Source organism: Plectrocnemia conspersa, unplaced genomic scaffold (assembly GCF_051122295.1).
Source record: "Plectrocnemia conspersa isolate PC_06_02 unplaced genomic scaffold, ASM5112229v1 ptg000002l, whole genome shotgun sequence".
Taxonomy (NCBI): Eukaryota; Metazoa; Arthropoda; class Insecta; order Trichoptera; family Polycentropodidae; genus Plectrocnemia; species Plectrocnemia conspersa.
Window position 1 is genome coordinate 23,581,390 of NW_028277166.1, and position 20,125 is coordinate 23,601,514.

Consider the following 20,125-nt stretch of genomic DNA (forward strand, 5'->3'; position numbering starts at 1 on the left):
ATATATTGGCGACATGCCCACTTTGAAAAAATGCCAGATGTCTCTATATGCAGATGACACAGCGTGTTACACTTCGTCATTAAGTCGGAACCTCATTATAAATCGACTCCAGGAGGCACTTCTCAAATTGGCGGCGTATTTCCGCCAATGGAAGATAAAAATTAATGAGGCCAAAATTGAGGCGATAATCTTTAGTAAAAAGAGACTTGCTCCACCCACCCGGCAACTTTGTTTCAATAATTCACTGGTGAAATGGAGTGAAAGAGTTAAATACTTAGGATTGCACTTAGACAATAAATTAAATTGGAAATTCCAAGTAGAAGAGTGCCGTAGGAAAGGATTCATGGCACTGTCGGCTCTTGCCCCGATCTACAAGCGAAAAAGTAAACTGAGTAGTAAAAATAAACTGATCCTGTATAAAACTCTAATTAGACCCCTAATTACTTATGGATCCCCGGTTTGGTCTAGTATTTCTGATACTCAATTCCGAAGAATACAAGTAGTACAGAACAAGTGTCTTAGGATTGCATTGAACGCGCATCCCAGAACAAATACTATGCGACTCCATCAGCGGAGCGGCAGGATAAGAACGGTAAAAGAGTTTTGTTATAGGCAAACCTTATTACTATACAAACGAGTAAAAAAGGAGAGCCGACTCTCTTCTTGGAAAGCTGGGTAATTATAATATCAATTGCTTACCATACACCTATAAGCATAAGCTTCCCAAACACATAATAAGGGATGATATATCTGAGACTGTCAACCATCAGAATCCAAGCGGAAACTCTCTCGCTCTCTTGTCCCCGAGTGTGCCGCGAGTTCGCTTTAGAATAGTGGAAGCGAAGCGCGTCTACCGCTCGGCATGGATCAGTTAAGAAAATTATGTAAACCATTGACCACCGGGGATTAACTGGTTGTTTTAAACATTAGAATGAAGTTCACCGGTTCTTCCTTGGTGACGGTGGTTAGAACCTAGTATGTAAGTAGTCGTAAGTAGTTGTAAGTTGTTTATAATTTATTAAGGAACTACATTGTTGTTAGGAGGTTTTTGCCAACTTTTCCTCCACACGTCTAAAATATTCAATAATTGTACTTGTAGCATTATGTTATTCTAAATTTAACACCTTTTTGTAATTAAGGAAATAGTTTTAACTAGGTACTTAAGTTTGTAATATATATCATTTGTACTCAACATTTATTTTAATAAAGAAATTGGTAATTTTTTTTTTTTTTAGTATATTTACATGTTATTCACTTTATCATTTATGTTAGGTTAGGTTAGATTACCAGTTGCGAGTCGCGCACTGGCGTTTATACAGAGGACGTGCCGCCAGTTGTTACTGCGAAAAGGGCATAGGCCCATCAGGTGGGCGCACTCTTCGGCAATCTTCAGGGTTGGAAGATCAGCTGGACGGACCAGCTGCTGGACAAAGTGTTAAGACTTACGTTTTACAGTGATAGTGAGACACTGATAGTGCTCCTGGAAAAGTCGGAAAACCTGGAATCGGAATTTTCCGGGTTTTTATTTTATTTTTCCGAGGTTATCCGACTTTTGGAGGTAATTTGGAGTTTTCCGGATTTTCAGAATTTTCCGAAAATTTTCCGGTGAGCAGTAAACGACACACAAAAACTAATTTTGGAAAGGCGCTTTTTCGGGAATTTCCCAAGTTTGGAAGGATAATTTTCCGAATTTTCCGAACTTTTTTGTGTGTCAAACTTTAGGAGTTTTTTTTTTGCAAGGAAGAATTTTTTTATTTTTTTTTTCCCAAAAATCCCGAGACATTTGTGCGATCAGTTACTTTGGTTTTTGTTCAGTTTTTTGAGAAAAAGATGGAGATGTACTGGGAGCGCATGAAGGCTGCCATCGAAAACGTAGAAGGTTTTCTCAAGGGGCACAGAAATCTGCACTCCCCCATTAAAGAGGGAGTAATGGAGATAAGGCGGGCCTTTAACGCCATTAAAGAGGCTACGAGGCAAGCCGCGAGGACCGCTGGAGCGCCGACGCCTGCGCCTGATTCTGTCGCGGTACCTGCGACGTCAGCTTTGCCTGTCGGTGCCTCAGTCTGCGACCATAACTGTGCCTGCACAGGCGGACTGGCAGCTAGCAAAGCAGGCAAAAAAAAGAAAAAAGGAGGGCGCTGAAGGACACGGTGAGTGTCGCACAGGTGCATGCCCAGGCGAAGAACAACGCTTCGGCGAAGGAAAATGCTCCGGCAAAGAGCGCCCTAGCGAAGGTCGTCTCGAAGACGGCCGGCACAAGGAAAAGCGTCAAGGGAAGGGACGCCAAAATGCCCCACTCGGGAACCCCAATGGGAGCCCCACTCGGCCCGCGGAACGAAGCAATCGTGGTTGCGACAGGAAAAACCACATACGCGGATGTGATCCGCGCCATAAGAAAGAAAGTCGTGATTCCAGAAAAAACAGTGGTAACGAGAATCCGACAAACAAGAAGCGGAGAAGTGCTTCTGGAACTGAAGCGCGGATCGCAGAACGCAACGGAACTGCTCGCAGCCATTGCCACCGAAATGGGCGAGAAAAACCCTGCTAAAATCATAACTCCTCAAATGAGAGTGTCTCTGCGGGATCTCGACGGCGGCACGGATTTGGAGGAGGTCAAGGAGGCGATCGTTGCAGTGCAACCAGAGCTAAAGGACTTCAAAGTCCTTTCGCTGCGACCCTCCTACGGCGGCACACAGACGGCGGTGGTCTCACTGGCCAGAGAGGATGCAGTGAAACTCCTGAAAATCGGGAAAGTCCGCGTCGGCTGGATCAACAGTCGCGTGCGGGAAGTCCCACGGCAACCAGAGCGCTGCTACAAATGCCGCGAAATGGGCTACATCGCGGCCAAATGTACATCCCCACGCGACAGAAGCAAAGAGTGCTTTCGCTGCGGCCTAGAGGGCCACAAGGCAGTGACGTGCTCCGGCAAGAAATTCAGCCCGATGGAAACGAGCGTATCAACGTCCTGCAAATAAACCTTAACGGGTGCAGGACGGCCCAAGATTTGATGCTGCACACTTCCATCGAGAGAGGCGCAGACATAGTGCTCATCTCAGAGCAACATCAGCACTCTTCGTAATGTCGAGGCTGGGGGGATACGGTTTTACAGCTGTTATTACTCCCCGAACTCGCCCATCGAGGCTTTCATCGGCGACATGGCCCGCCTAGCAGAGGACGTCAGGACATCGACACTGCCCGTCGTCGTTGCCGGAGACTTTAACGCCAAGACACCGGAGTGGGGATCAACCACGACGGACCGCCGCGGAGTTGTGCTTTCGTAGACGGCGTCGCAGCTGCACCTGCACGCGGCCAACCGGGGAAGCGCCTTCACGTTTCGACGAGGAGACAGCGGCTCCATACTGGACGTTTCGTTCACGAGCGAGTCGATCGCTCATCGAATCGCTAAATGGGAGGTACTAGAAAACACATACTCGGGCAGCGACCACCAATACATTGCGTTTCAGCTTGCCGATCGAGCGACCAGAAGTAGACTTTCCACAAGCACCAGCTGGGCGGCTCGCAAGCTGGACAACGATAAACTGGACATGGCGGTAGCCGCCGAGAGGAAAAAAGTGATCGACTTAGCACGTGGAGGAGCACCAGCTAAGGTTACCGTGAAGGCGCTTAATGACCTCCTTAGCCGTGGCTGCGATGCGTCCATGCCCCCAAGAAGAGAACCATTTCGAAGGCCCACCTACTGGTGGACCGAAGCGATAGCGGAACTTCGCCGAAAGTGTTTTTCTGCGCGCCGAAGGGCGCAAAGAAAACACGGCGACGAGTCGCTGAGAGAAGCGTTCAAGGGAGCCCGGAAAGCCCTCAGCATAGAGATCAGCACGAGCAAGTCGCGGTGCTGGAACGAGTTGTGCGCCACGCTGGCCTTAGACCTGTGGGGCACTCCTTACAAACTCGTGAGGAGAAAGCTGCGAAGAGCGACCGTTGACCCCTACCTCGAAAACGAGAACAACATGGAGTGGATAGTCGACGGCCTCTTCCCGCAGCATCCGGAATTGGCCAGAACAAGCATCGTGACGGACGACGTCGAGAACAACTCCCTTTTATTCAGCGCAGAAGAACTGACCGCAGCCGCGAAGAGGCTCAGCGCGAGAAAGGCTCCTGGCCCGGACGGCGTGCCTAATGCGGTCATACGCAGAATCGCTGCAATGGACCCGGAACTGCTGCTAGCGGCCTACAACTCGTGCCTTAGCGAAGGCCTACAACTCGTGCCTTAGCGAAGTCACGGATAAAAATCTTGTGAAGCCATCGCAAGATTTTTATCCAAGAGCTGGCTTTTCAGTTGGTACTGGATAACGTAAATATACGAAAGAAACAGCGGAATAATTTTAAAAAAATGGAGAAAATTGCTTTTGAAATGTTCACAAAACCTAACGAGACATGTGAACACCAGGTAACATTTCAAGAGCCAAATAATCGAAAACGTGCAAGGTGTTATTTTTTCCCTCGCAATGAGGATAAAAAAAACAAATATTCATTGTTGTACATGTAAAAAAAACATTTGTGCAGCTCATAGGATAGAAAAGAAGAACACGTTTTTTGTAAACAATGCAGTTAGATATTTTAGATTTAATTTACATTTACAACAATGAATATTTTCTTATATGTTTATCTAGTATTTTTTATATATGTCTTTGTATTTTTGTGTGTGTACAGGTTTTAAATTCAAAATTAAACCTTTTTTATTTCAAATTAAACTTTTTCATTCCAAATTAAACCTTTAAAAATTAAATTAAACAATTAAACATTATTTAATAAATGCATTTAATTGTACTCACGTGTACATAATTGATAGTTTATTTTCCCAAGCAGCTGCAGGTTATTTCTTATATGTATTCATATATTTATTACAATTTTCCGAAGTAATAGTGGCTACATACTCGTTTACATATACATAACGTCCACCAAATTTAATCGATTTGATGGATCAGCGAATGCCCACGCACGTGCTGCCCAGTCCGGAGTTTGGAGCCTCACCAGTCAATCTGCGTGAGCTGAGAGGATTGCTGCTTTTCCAGCAAGTGAACTTCTTAAACTGTAAGTCCTTACAAGTCTGTCAAAATTGCTCATACTCGCTCTAACTCCACACCCCTATTCTTTGATCTTGCGTTACCAAATTCAATGATCAACCCTTCAACTTCAGTAAGCCCTGACCCTTTACCTTCGGTCATTTCGGAACCTTTAATTGTAACTTCGATCACCTCTGTTATCACGTCGGTCGAAGAATTTACAAGATTCATCCCCTGTTCATTCGATCCCAAGTCTGGCGATTTGAATGACTTTTTATTCTATTGCGACGAGGCTACTTCCAGTTGCCCGCCGGAATATTTATCTCGTGTGATGCGTCACATTAAATTAGCGATTACGGGAGACGCTAAAGTCACCATTTCTAAATTTTTGACGTACGAAGAAGTCAAATAATACTTAATTAAGAAAACTTCATGGCGCTCGCCAACAACCTAAAGAAAACGCTCGTGATTTTGTTATACGAGTGCAAACATTATTAACAAACGCGAAAAATGCTATCCCGGACGTCAAACTTGCACCCGGAAGAATAGCCCAACTCGAGGAAACTGCAATCATTTCTATACTTGATGGTTTCGAATACGTATCATCGACGGTAGACCCGAGTCTATCGAAGATATTTTTAAGTTATTAGATGAAGAAGAAAGATGGGCTGATAAATATTAAGCCCTTGAACAAAATTCTTATCACAAAAATGTTAATTCTAATTCTTATCCCCAAAAATGCGTGATCCTAATCAACACTTTAATAATTTTAATTCCTTACCGCGTGATTCTAATCAGCGCTTCAATAATTCTACTCCTCAAAATTCGCATAATCCAAATTTAGTTAGGAACCCATTTAATCGCGAAAATTTCTGTAATTATTGTAAAGAGGTAGGTCACTCAATTTATGACTGTAAAATCCGCAACGAAAACAAAATGAAACGTAACGTTGCAATCCATAATTTAAACTTGAACGTTCCCAAAGCAACTGCCAGCCTAGGGAACCAAACCAAGCCCCTGTCGGCTCACTTCGCTCTGTGCTGTTGCCGCGGACGCACGCTTCCACGTGCCGCTCCGCTGCCGTACAAAGTCAAGACTCCTATCATCTCAACCACGCCCACTGCAATTGGACACAGGATTGGCGCCATGAAGAAGGCGCGAAAACGGACCATCGAAACAATGAAGGCGTTCCTTAAAGCTCCTTCGGCGTCACCAACCCTATTGGATCAGGAATGGCAGTTGCCGAAAAAAACAGCTCGGCCATCAACAGAAGGGAAAAACACTGTCACTTTGAGCCAGAACCGGTTCGATAAGCTCCCAGAAGTGATAAACAACAAGCGGCTGAGAATCCCGCCTGTTATTGTAGAAGTATCAGGCACACACTTGCAAACGATTGACTTGATCAAGTCGATCATCAAGTCACCGCAATTCACGTTGCGTTACACCGGAAGGGGTAATGCGGCCGTGAGCTGTGCATCTCTCGAACTTCGAGCCCTACTAATGGAGGGGTTAAAGGGCCAACGCGCCTTCCATACCTTCACCACCGATCAAGACAAAACGGTCAAATCTGTCTTAAAGGGGCTCCCAGAGATCCCCATCGAAGACATCGCCGCTGACCTCAAGCGGCAAGGATTAAGCGTCGTCAAGGTGACGACAATGAAAACAAAATCTGAGACTCCAGGCAGCTCTCGGCTCTACCTCGTCCAATTTACCTCGGACACCACCACTACAAACATAAGAAGCATCCGGTACGTTTGCTTCACTAAAGTCATACTTGATAAGTATAGGCGTAACACCGGACATCTTACTCAATGTTTCAGGTGCCAGAACTACGGACACGCAGCGAAGAATTGCCAACGACCTCCGAGATGCGTCAAATGCACGGGCAACCACGCCACGATGGATTGTGCCAAAAAGGACCGCGAGACACCGGCCAAATGCACTGGATGTGGAGCAGATCACCCAGCCAACTTCAAGGACTGCCCACGGCGGGTAGAGTACCTCCAGCTGACAAAGAAACGTCAGCAAAGACCAGCGACTGCGATACCTGCCACGCCTAAACCTTCGTTTACCCTGGAGCAGGATCAGTTTCCTGCTTTACGGCCAGTAAAACCAGCGCTTGAAAAACCATCCGTCGCCCCAAAGTTCGCACGAAGCAAAACGCCACTGAGGCCGCCAACCAAGAATTCCGAAGAAACCACTGCTGAACCCATGTCCACATCGGATCTCCGTAAGATGCTGATGGTGCTCCAGGAGATTAGGGTGAAGGCCGGCAGGTGCGCCAGCAAAATGGAAATCGCCATCATGATGGTTGAATATCTTGATGTCCTCTTCTAAACTGGACATCAATATATTGACGTGGAATTCCCGTGGAATCCGAAACAAAATCGGTGAGCTGGAGCTGTTAATCAGTGAGTACAATATTGACATTGTCGTAGTTACCGAAACTTTCCTTAAACCTCACATAAACGTTTACATACCGGACTTTACCTGCCTCCGGAGGGACCGACTCTCAAGGCCAGTTGGAGGTGTCGCGATATTTGTTAAAAAAATCTATTAAGCACGCGCGAATTTGCCCTAACACTATTAACCTAGAAACCGTCGCAATACAAATTAAAAATAAAAATAAAATAATAATGATTGCCGCCGGGTATAATTCTCCCGGAGATGAGTTGCTTCGGAGTGACCTCGATGCTGTGTTTGGACAGGAGAATTAAGTTATACTAACTGGAGACTTCAATGCCAGGCACTCGCATTGGAGTTGCTCCGGCTCGAATCGATCCGGAACGACAGTTTTTAATTACTTAAATAATACCGATACAGTAGTATACTTTCCAAACTCACCAACGCATCACCCGACCAATAACATGACGCCGTCAACTCTTGACATCGCATTGGTCAAGGGTAACTTTCGAATATCCAAAATGCACTGTATCCAGGCTCTGTCTTCGGATCACCTCCCAGTGTTTTTTACTCTGGAGGGTGAAGTCGAGATAGTCTCTGAGATCTCATTTGATTATGCAAAAGCTGATTGAAAAGGTTTTAAAAATAATATTGAAAGACGCATTCCGTTAATGCGCGAAAAATATAAAATTTCAGAAACTAAAATAATAGACGACGATATAAATAACCTTTTATCCGTAATAGAGCACGCAAAAATTGCCTTTGTCCCTACGCGTAAATACATGTTAAATAAAATTGTACCTACACCGGAAATTCTAGAATTTATTAAATTTAAAAACAAAATACGAAAAATGTGGCAAAAAATTAAAAAACCGCACCTAAAAACATTAATAAATAAAGTAACCCACTTAATTCGCGTTAAAATCCAAAAATTAAAAAACGACAACTGGACGCGTAAACTTCAAAAATTGCACCCCGCGGATAATTCCCTTTGGAAAATAACGAAATCGATTAAAAATAAACGCTCGGAAATTCCCCCATTAAAAACTGGAAACAGCGTTGCCAATACTTGCCAGGAAAAAGCGGACTTGTTGGCGAACGCTTTTGCCACATCATTTGTGCTCACACGTGACCTCAGTCACACAAACACAGAAAGAAGAGTTAAGAGTGCAATTCAAAAAATTGAAAAATCAGATTTAGATATAAATTTAATTAACAATGTTACTCCTTTAGAAATTTTAAATATCGTCAAACAGCTTAAAAACCAAAAAAGTCCTGGACTCTTTAGCTTTTAGATGCTGGGCTTTTTAGCTTGATTACAGTGAAGTCAGTGTACGTCTATTCAAGGATATCGTCCAAGGCATATAACCCAATAGCTTTGTTGGATTTTGTGGTTACGGAGCTCGATAGTTACTATACTCGACGCTTGAGAGATGTATTCAACGGTCGCTGCAGCAAAGGTAGAAATTTATTAATAAAAAAACTTGCAGCAGCTAACATAAAACCGAAATATGTCACTTTTTAAGGGAACAGCATCTATAAAGTCCCTAGTTCAGATCGCAGCCAATTTTATTGTATAGATGCCAAAATTGGTATATGCTCATGTGGGGATGGTAAATTTGGCAAGTTTTGTAAACATCAGGCAGTTGTATACAAATGGCATAACTATATTCCTAATGCACCACCTTTAACTGCTCAGGCAAAGTACGAAATTTAATTTTTAGCTTTTGGTGAAAAAACTCCATTGAAATTTTTATATCACTGCCTGATATTTGTGATTCTAATACCAATCAAGTTACAGCTAGCAGCAGCATTAATATTGCTCCATGTGACACATCCATTATTGATGTGTGAGGAGGGAAAAACGGATTCGTTCCAAACGCAATACTATCTTTTTCATAATAATTTTGTAAAATGGTTGAAGGATAAATTAATTTCAAATGTGGAGCATAAATCTGTTGTGGTAATGGATAATGCTTCATACCACAACAGATTATTTGATCCGGCTCCTACATCAAACTGTAAAAAAAGTGAAATGCAACAGCGGTTGAGAACCAAAAATATCAGTATTGATTCTGCTTTATTAAAGCCACAGCTCTATAACTTAATTAAGCAGTATAAGCCAAAATGGCAGAGGTATTATGTGGACGAAATGTTGGAAGCTCGTGGACATGTTGCATTGCGTTGGCCAGTATATCACCTCGATTTCAATCCCATAAAGAAAATTTGGGCTACATTAAAAAATTATGTAGCAAAAAATATTAATTGTGAAGATTTTCTTTTCAAGGGTCTCATCAAAAACAGTTTTAATTTGAAGCCGCCGCAGTGGCTAAAATCAAAAAAGGCAAAATGTTTACACACTTGTTTACAAATGTCTTGCATGTGTTTAAAATTTGAGAGTTTTAAAAGTTAATTTGTGTGTTTATTAACAATTTTGTATATTACTATTAAAATACATACGATACCAGGAGTGAAACAATAATATGCATATTACAGTTCTATATTTCCCTGAAATTACTCCCCTAGATTTTAATCAAAATATTCGTTTATTTTTTTGACTATGTGACCCAGAAAGTACCCATTTTATTACCAATGTCAACAGAGAAACCAATGCAGCTTTTGTCCCAGAAATTAAAACAGTAAGTCAAAGACCCGCTGAGGTATTTGCCACAAAGCAATTTGTGTCATTTACAGAAAACAATCCAAATGTCTACTGTCCTGATTGCAATATGGAAAATAGTGCTGATGATTGATGTAGGTAAATATATTTAAATTTCGATCGCTCATCGGACGTCGACTAATATTAGCTCCATTAATGGAAGCGATTAAAGTTGTTACAAAAATGGAAGCAAAAATTGAATAAGGTCATGTTACCAAAATTGAATGAGGTCACGCGTTGTGAATTTAGTACTGCGTAGTGTTTTTGAGTAGTGAGGTTGTGTTTTTTGTTTGAATTATGTGATTCAATTTCGATTTATTTCAATAATCTGTGTGGACCACATATTGACGGTCACATTTTGATGTGGAATCGAGGAATAAAACAGTTTCCCATATCTAATCAACCCCTCGCCGACGCGCGGATGTACTAATCAAGCGCGACAAAGAAATAGGGGAGATACAAAAAAATAATTAACTGCTATTTTAAGTCGTCATAATCAAAATATTCTTGAGACAAGGCAATGAAACAGTTTCCCATATCTAATCGACCCCTCGCCCACACACGGATCTGTTAATCAAGTGCGACCAAGAATTACATACAGAGCAATAACATTTTACGTCTTCCTAGCACTATCCGTGAACTTCTCTCCAGAACTACGGCCAATATATAAGATAAATCGTTGTCACATAAATCAGTCCACTCTGTGCTGCTGACGTGAGCTGTCGCATTCGCCCTTTGCTCCGTTGTCGTACAAAGGACACCCCCGCTACCGTTCTGCAACGATAGACACGCCCACTGCAATCAACTACAAAGACAGCGCCATGAAAAAGACGCAGACGCGAAAGCGTTCTCTTGGAACGTTGAAGGCGTACCTAAACGCTTCACCATCAACTTCAGGCCTGCCAGACCATGAGTGGCAGGTACCTAAAAAAACATCTAAAGTTTCCCAGGATGCCAAGATGCCACCAACCACGAGCCACGACAGATATGAAAAGCTTCCTGAAGTGATCGAAAGGAAGCAACAGAGGATACCGCCTGTGATCGTAGAGATTATGGGAACACACCTCCAGACGATCGAATTAATCAAGTCGATCACAAAAACATCAAACTTCTCGCTGCGATACACGGGAAGTAGCAATGTTTCAATATTTTGCGCGTCGTTTGAAGCCCGCGCGTTGTTAATGGATGGACTGAAGGGCCAACGCGTCTTTCATACATTTACCGCCGATGACGATAAGACGGTGAAATCCGTGCTGAGAGGGCTCCCAGAGGTCCCCACCAAAGACATCGCCGCTGATCTCGAACGTCAAGGACTTAGCATCGTCAAGGTGACGGCAATGTAGACCAAGACCGAGAAACAAGGAGACCCCAGGCTCTACCTTGTCCAGTTTCCGGCTAACACAATAACGAGCACTATAAGAAGCATTCGGTACGTTTGCTTCACCAGGGCCACGCTTGAAAAGTACAAGCATAATAAGTTGCATTTAACGCAATGTTTCAGGTGTCATTAATTCGGCCACGCTGCAAGAAATTGTCAACGAGCTCTCAGGTGCGTCAAATGCCCCAGAAACCACGCCACGAACGAGTGCTCTAAGGACCAAGAAGCACCCGCCATCTGCACTGGTTGTGGAGGAGACTATCCGGCCAATTTTAAGGACTGCTCTCGCAGGTTAGAATACTTACAGAAAACTCAGAAGAGACAACAGAGACCGACTCTCACTGTTAACACGTCGCAGCCGAAAAACACATTCAACCTCGAGCAAGCGCAATTTCCAGCACTGAAACCAACAAAATACTTCTGAAGGACCAAAACAGAAAAAGAAGAAATCAATAACAAAATGGCTGAAGTGTGCTCCAATTTATACTGACACTCATAAAAACTGTGAAGTTAGATGTGTCGAAGAAATAAAGAATAAGTTTGGGAGTTTGACACCAATACAAATGTTTGAACTTTTCTTTGATAAACAAATTTTGGATGAAATAGTAGATTTTTCAATAAAATATGCTCATAGTAAAAATAACCACACATTTTCTATGTCACGTACTGATTAAAAAAAAAAAAATTATTGGTATTCATATATTCACTGGTTATCACTCACAATACGTAAACTTGACAAAGCCAGGATAGATAAAAATCATTAACGAAATCACCCCGTTTGAAATCTACAGTGTTGCGAAAGTTCTTAAAAATAATAAAGCTCCGGGAATTGACAGATTAGATAACATTCTCATAAAAAATCTCCCATTCAAATGCTTTCACTACCTGGCTAATATTTTTAACACTTGCTTATCTTTTGGGTATTTCCCCGTTATCTGGAAAACCGCTAAAATAATTCCGATTAAGAAACCCGGCAAAGTAGATAACATTCCTTTGAATTATCGTCCCATTAGCTTACTGCCTACTCTCAGTAAATTGTTTGAAAAAACCCTTTTATCGCGCTTAAAAGATTGTCTTAATACTAAAATCATCGATGAGCAATTCGGCTTCCGCGAAGGACATTCGACAACACACCAATTAAATAGACTCACGGAGCATATTTCAGCAAATTTTAATAAGAAAAAAGTACAGGTCTTTTAATGTTAGACGTAGAGAAGGCATTTGATACGGTGTGGCATGAAGGGCTAGCACATAAACTAGATAAATACAAAACTCCATACTACCTAATAAAAATAATTCGTTCGTATCTCCAAGATAGAAGCTATGTAGTTTCTTTAAATTATAATAATTTCTCTTCGCCGCGTAAAATACCAGCCGGGGTTCCTCAAGGCAGCATACTTGGGCTGTATCTTTACATAATTTATACTAACGATATTCCCATATTAAAAAACACAAGTCTCTCTGTATACGCGGACGATACGGCCGTCTTAACTAGTTCTTATGGTCTTAAACCAATAGCTGCAAAACTGCAAAAATCATTAATAAATTTAAATAAACACCTAACTAAATGGAAAATAAAAATAAATGAAGATAAAACTGAGGCCATTATTTTTACTATGCGCAGGCAACCGCTGCCTCCACCTATTAAAACAGAACAGTGTAAAAATATTGAATGGAGTTCAAGTGTTAAATATCTAGGCCTCCACTTGGACTCTAAATTAAAATATTCTAAGCATATTAATGAATTAAGATCAAAAGGGCTTTCCGCGATTGCAGCCCTACGACCAATTTTTAACAGAAAAAGCGCGTTAAAAACAAAAAATAAAATTTTGATTTATAAAAATTGATAAGACCGACATTAACATACGCTTGTCCTGTGTGGAGCAATACGTGTAATAATAATTATAATAAATTACAAGTCATTCAAAACAAAGCGATAAAAATAATCTATAACACCCCATTTTATACCAATTTAAAAAAACTCCACACCCGTTACTCCATTCCAACGATTAAAGAACACATTAATACCCAAACGGTAAATTATTATAATAATATCTCGATAACTCACAATAATAAACTAATTTCGAAAATCGGTAATTATGACAAGGTCACGCTTAATTTCAAGTATAAACATAAAATGCCAAAGCACATATTGCTTTGATGCTAAATTAAAATTTACTAACACGATCACATTAGCCCCAGATCCCCAGTGCTAGTTATAATATATGTTCTGTTTAGCTTAAATAAAAAAAAAAAAAAATTTTCTTTAAATTGTATAAAGGTTTTAGTATTTTAGCCTAATCTGTATAATTATTCAATGTATATTATTTATAATATTCTTCATATATTGTATTTATTTCTCTTGTTGTAAACATGATAATGGTTAAAAGATAACCAGTAACATGTGTTATATTTTATATTTTATTGATTTAACAACTGTAAATATGACTGTAATAAACGATTTAAAACAAACTCTCTTCCTCAAACAAAATTTTACTGGAGTTTAGATGAAGATAAAGGGATCCCTCTCATACACAAAACAATGTCACGGAATAAATTTGATGAAATAAAGAAGTACATTCATCTTTCTGATGATGATAAATTAGACAAATCAGATAAGTTTTCTAAGATAAGACCATTTTTTAATGAACTAAATAAACGGTATATGCAGTTTGGTGTGTTCTCCCATAAGATATCGATTGATGAGGAAATGGTGCCATATTTTGGACGCCATTCTGCCAAAATGTTCATAAGAGGGAAACCGGTGAGATTTGGATACAAACTGTGGTGTATAGCCTCGGCTGGAGGATATGTGTATCAATTTGACCCTTATAGTGGAGCTTCACAAAAAAAATAATGAAAACCTGAGTTTAAGTGAAAGTGTAGTAATAAACTTGTTGAAAGTTGTTCCTGATCCTAATAATCGCGTCATATTTTTTGATAACTTCTTCACAAGCCATTACCTTCTTACCTTATTATCAGAAATGAAATTTTTTGTAGCTGGTACAGTAAGAGAGAACCGGATTACTTCTTGTCCACTTAAAACAACAAAAGCCTTGGCGAAAGAACCAAAAGGAAACTTTGATTATAGATTCGATGATATCAACAAAGTATTTGCTGTTAGGTTAGGTTAGGTTGGGGTTCAAACAACGGTGTCTATAGTCTATTTATTTTCAAGAGTCAGTGCGCAAGAACATTGTTTAACGCGTAATCATAACATGCTTTTAAATTTCTGCCCTGTGATTGGTCGTTCGCCGTAAGATCAATCGTTTCATTGAGAACGACCAATCACAAGGCAGAAATTTAAGAGCACATTTTGATTACGCGTTAAACAGTGTTCTTGCGCACTGACTCTTGAAAATAAATAGACTATAGTGTTATAATCGTACTTCGAAGCGCCACGTTTCGATTCATATCCCTGCGCGAAACGGACGTATCGGAGACGAGCTTCCCACACCCAATCACAGAAGCGCTTTCCCCCACCAACCAAGTGCGTCCGACACGTGCCTCGACTACTATATAAGGAGGGTCACGGCCGGCGTACACTCACTCTATCTTGGGAATCCAAGCCGGGAGGAACTCTCCCTCTACACTTCACTTCTCGTTGGGAATCCAACTAGGGAGGAATCTCCCTTCTTCTCATCAAGAACTTCTGATAGGGAGGAATCTCCTTCGTCCCATCAAGAACTTCTGAATGGGAAGACCTCTCCCTCTTCAAGAACCAGTCCACGTCCAGGAGGAGTCCGGAGTCAAGACCGTCCGCGAGTCTTAGCTTCGTCAACCAGTCCACGAGCGATTTTGTATCATTTTAACTTCAGAATAAACACTTTTACAACCTACCTCTCGCCTATATTAATAATGTCATTCCTAACATGATATTTTTGGCGCAGTCGGTTGGATTCTGTCGGATACGTCAAGCGGCCCGCCGCAAGCACGTTGATCACGAATCTACACGGCGAGAGTTAGTTAGTTAATTGATTGTTTTGACTTTTCGAAGACGACGAATTCAGGAGATCCAGGAAGGAAGGAGGTCAACGACCTTAAAACAGAGCTTTCGACGTCCAGCCACACGAACACCCACGCACGAGCTGCCTAGTCTTGAGTCTGGAGCCTCACCAGTATAACTGCGTGAGCTGAGAGATCGCCGCTTTTCGAGTATTTGATCTTCCTAACAAACTGCGAGTCCTTTTATGTCTATCGAAGTTGCCCATACACGCTCAAACCCTTCACCTTTATTTTTCGATATTTCAATTCCTGCCCCTTTAATTTCTAACAACCCCAACCCTTTACCTTTAATTTCAAAGGAATCTGTACCTTCAATCGCATCCTTTACAATGTCGATTGAGGAATTTATCCGTTTCATTCCATGCACGTTCGATCCCAAAACTGGAGATCTGAACGATTTCACCTTTTACTGTGACGAGGCGATTTCAAGTTGCCCGCCAGATTTATTAACTCGACTCATACGTCACATAAAGTTAGCCATCACGGGAGATGCGAAACTTCAAATTTCAAAATTTACGACGTATGAGGAGATAAAAACCTTTTTAATTTCGACGTACCAGCGGAAGGTTAATCCCGTTGAACTCCGTAACAAACTTCATGGTGTAAGCCAAAATTCTAGAAAAATGCTCGCGACTTCGCGATCCGCGTTCAAACCCTTTTAAATAAAGCGAAGGATGCTATCCCGGATGATACGCTTGCACCCGGTCGATTGGCACAGCTCGAGGAGAGGCCGTAAATTCTATTCTTACTGGACTTGAATCCCCAGATAGGGAGAAGAATATTTAAGGGTAGACCAACGTCGTTAGAAGACATTTTCAATCTTTTAGACGAGGAAGAGAGGTGGCCTGAGAAATATCAGACACCTGATAGAAAACCAAATTATAACCATGTAAACCCTAATTCGAATTTTCATAAACCCTTTTCAAATAATTATTCACCGCGTGATGAAAATCAACGCCCTACTTCTAACCCTTTCAATAAGAATTATAATAATACAAATCAACGCCCTAATTATAACACTTTTAATAAGAATTTTAATGATTCCAATCAACATTTTTATAATAATTCTTTTAATAAAAATTCTAATCATAATTCTTTTACTAAAAATTCTAACCAACGGTTTACTCCTAATCCTAATAATTCTAATTTAGTTAGGAACCCTTACAGTAAGAACACCTTTTGTAATTATTGCAAAGATGAAGGCATTTACTTGAGAATTGTAAACTCCGTAGCGAAAACCAGTTAAAACGTAATGCGAGAGTTAACCATTTAAACTTCAGAGTTCCCGAAACAACTGCCAGTCGAAGGAACTAAGCCTAACCCCTGTCGGCAGAACCTATTCAAAAATTCCTAATAACGAATTTTTGGCACAAAATGGTGCACAGTTAGACTTTCAAAATAATATATTACACCTACATGGTTTGGAATATCCCTTAATCAATCGGGAAGACAAACTCTTTTTCAAAGTTGAAAGTGATGAAAAGTTATCGCAACCTCAACTACCTGATTCTAAACGAGACGTAGTTCTCGATAGTCAAGTAATTTTAGTTCATCCTGTTGATGAAGAAAAACCTTTAATCCCCAACCTTCCTTTAAAATGTGACGAGATCACAGATACTGAAACGGTATCCCGTAAAATCCCCTTTAAATCTCGAATCCCTATTCTCAAGAGATCATATCGGGTTCCAGAGGTTCCTAAACCTGAAAACTTAATTTCTAACGTAGACACTTTTTCGAGTAATTCTCCTAATGATGAGGTGAATTGTTCAATCCAAATTTCTTCTAATGAGGAAAAACCTTCAGATGAATCCTGTGAGGATGTCGTTCAACCCCTTTACATGAATCGGAAACGATTAAAGAAAAATCCTAGCGAGTTAGACTCGACCCCTTTTAACCAAAAGGATCCCCTTAATCATTGCGTGTCAGCTGACGAAGAGAAGTCCGCCGAAATCGCATTGGAATTTCATCATTTTAATCAAGTAATTAGACCGCTTACTAAAAGCATCCCTATTACTTTAATGGAATATCATGATTCCGCTATCGGAGACCAGGTGTGTAGTACAGTTTGTACAAAGAAAAGCCGAAAGAGAAAGTCGCGAACTTTCAAAGTTGGCGAATTTATTTATGTCATTACTAAAGCCGGAAAGAAAGGAAATGTCCTTTCCCAGGACAAGATTTCCAGTGATCTTCCCAATTATTTCGCTTCGCGAACTTTTAACTCAACGTTTAAACCAACTTTCAGAGGTCCTTATGAGGTAACCTCACTAATCGATTTAGAAAATATTTCCATCAAGGTGGGAAACAAAATAAGACGAGTCCACATAAATAGGGTTAGATTAAAAAGGTAACTTTTCTCGTACCTGTCCTATTTACGATGAACCCTAGTTATTCTCACGATCAAATGTTTTCGGTATCTATATTTCATTACTTTATAAGCATCGTCTTTATAATGTTCTTTGCCCCAACTTGAGTAAAATTTATTCTTAATCTCATTTTCTTATTTTAGAGATTAATCCTTTTTTTTTATTATGAAGTTCACGGCACGAGGCCTGAACCATTTCCTTTCATTTTTATGTCATCATCGATGATCATCCATATGATGGATAACCCTTCGTATTCAAATCGTTTAATTGAGCTTTTAATTTGATTTGTGACATCGGTCATAGCTGGATCAAGTATTGTAACCTGGAAGGAAGTTATGTGTAACCCTGACCTGAGAGTCGGAGGTGATTCGATGTAATGTTTGAAAAGATATTTCCCCCCTATCTTGTTCATCCGGAGAATTTTTGGGTCTAGAGTCCCTGGTGTAGTATTGTTTGAAAAGATATTTTCCCCCTATCTTGTTCATTCGGAGAATTTTTGGGTCTTAATTTTTGTCTTTCGATGTAAAGAAGGAGTTTTATTTGTAGCCAAGGAAGAAGTCCTGTGGTGATTCGTAAGTTGATCCAGGTGAGTCGTATGTTCACGTTATTCACTTAATTGTGAAATTTTTATATTTTTTCTGATGACAATCGAATTATTTCTTTATTTTCATGTTCTGTTAAAATGAAAATCCTTTTTCTTTTCCTTTTCCTAATCCTGAGCGATTATTCATAATTTTGGTAGATGTCTGAGGACATTCGTATTATTAATCTTACTGATTAAATTTTTCGTATTGGTATTTTATTATGTTTAATAAATACATTTTTCATGTTTACAATCTACTACGATAATATTTCGTTGTAATCGTATTGTAATTTTTATTATAATTGTATTCTATGTGTAAGATTCATTATAGATCCTACCGATAAAGTGTATAATTGTAATCGCAATTGTAATTTTTATTATATTTGTTTATATTTCTAAGATCCTACCGACACAATGTCGAGTAATTGTAATCGTCGTAATAATTGTATTATGTTTTATAAATCTTTCTACGTTGTATACTTGTGAATTTTCATTGTAAGTGAAATCGCAGTTATAATTTTTGTTATACCTGTACTATTGTAAATTAATTATAATCCTACGGTTAAAATTTCGTATACCTGTAATCGAAATTGTATTTTACACTTTTATAATTCTATAATTTTCTATGTTCGTAATTGTGATCGTATTTGTAAAACGACCGTTTAATTTTCATATTTTTGTAATTTCTGTGAACGGAGAAACTAAGCTCCAGAAGTTAGTTTCGTCTTGGGCTCGGAGGTGTTATAATCGTACTTCGAAGCGCCACGTTTCGATTCATATCCATGCGCGAAACGGACCTATCGGAGACGAGCTTCCCACACCCAATCACAGAAGCGCTTTCCCCCACCAACCAAGTGCGTCCGACACGTGCCTCGACTACTATATAAGGAGGGTCACGGCCGGCGTACACTCACTCTATCTTGGGAATCCATTGAAATTAGTAACACTGAAGATAACGAGTTGTTAAATGGCGGCGTAGAAATTTTGAAAATCCAAACATAACTTGGACTGATAAAACGAACTTGAATTATACTGATATATTGGATCCGATAAATTATTTCAATAAATATATAAATGAAGAGGATTTTGAAAAAATGGCCGAATTTACAAATTTATTTGCAATTCAAAAAAATTGTAATAATTATAAAATGTCAGATAAAAATGAAATGAAAACACTTTTTGGACTACATATAGCAATAGGAACTTTAAAGTTGCCTCGAGTACGTCTGTTTTGGGATAGATCTCTTGGTATTAATTTATTTATTGATTCAATGTCAAGGGATAGATTTTTCCAATTGAGGAGTAATTTACATCTTGTAAATATAATTATAAAATGTCAGATAAAAATGAAATGAAAACACTTTTTGGACTACATATAGCAATAGGAACTTTAAAGTTGCCTCGAGTACGTCTGTTTTGGGATAGATCTCTTGGTATTAATTTATTTATTGATTCAATGTCAAGGGATAGATTTTTCCAATTGAGGAGTAATTTACATCTTGTAAATAATTTAGAAATACCTGCAAATAATATTGATAAACTTTATAAAGTACGTCCAATATATAATTCAATTAGAAAACGTTGTCTTGATTTACAAAAGGAAGAAAACTTATGCGTTGATGAGCAGATCGTGCCTTTTAGAGGGCAACTCTCAATAAAGCAGTATATAAAAGGAAAACCGTCACCATGGGGAATAAAAATTTTTGTTCTTTG

General features: G+C 40.0%; 1 protein-coding gene across 1 annotated transcript; it reads left to right on the forward strand.

Annotated features, from left to right (window-relative positions):
- The first annotated feature begins 10,904 nt into the window (after nt 1-10,904).
- LOC148238100 (uncharacterized) lies at nt 10,905-11,741 on the forward strand. Its single transcript, XM_088205964.1, has 2 exons — nt 10,905-11,512; nt 11,585-11,741. The coding sequence occupies exon 1, from the start codon at nt 10,905-10,907 to the stop codon at nt 11,424-11,426; it is 522 nt and encodes a 173-aa protein (XP_088062090.1). The 3' UTR covers nt 11,427-11,512; nt 11,585-11,741.
- Nucleotides 11,742-20,125: the final 8,384 nt, after the last annotated feature.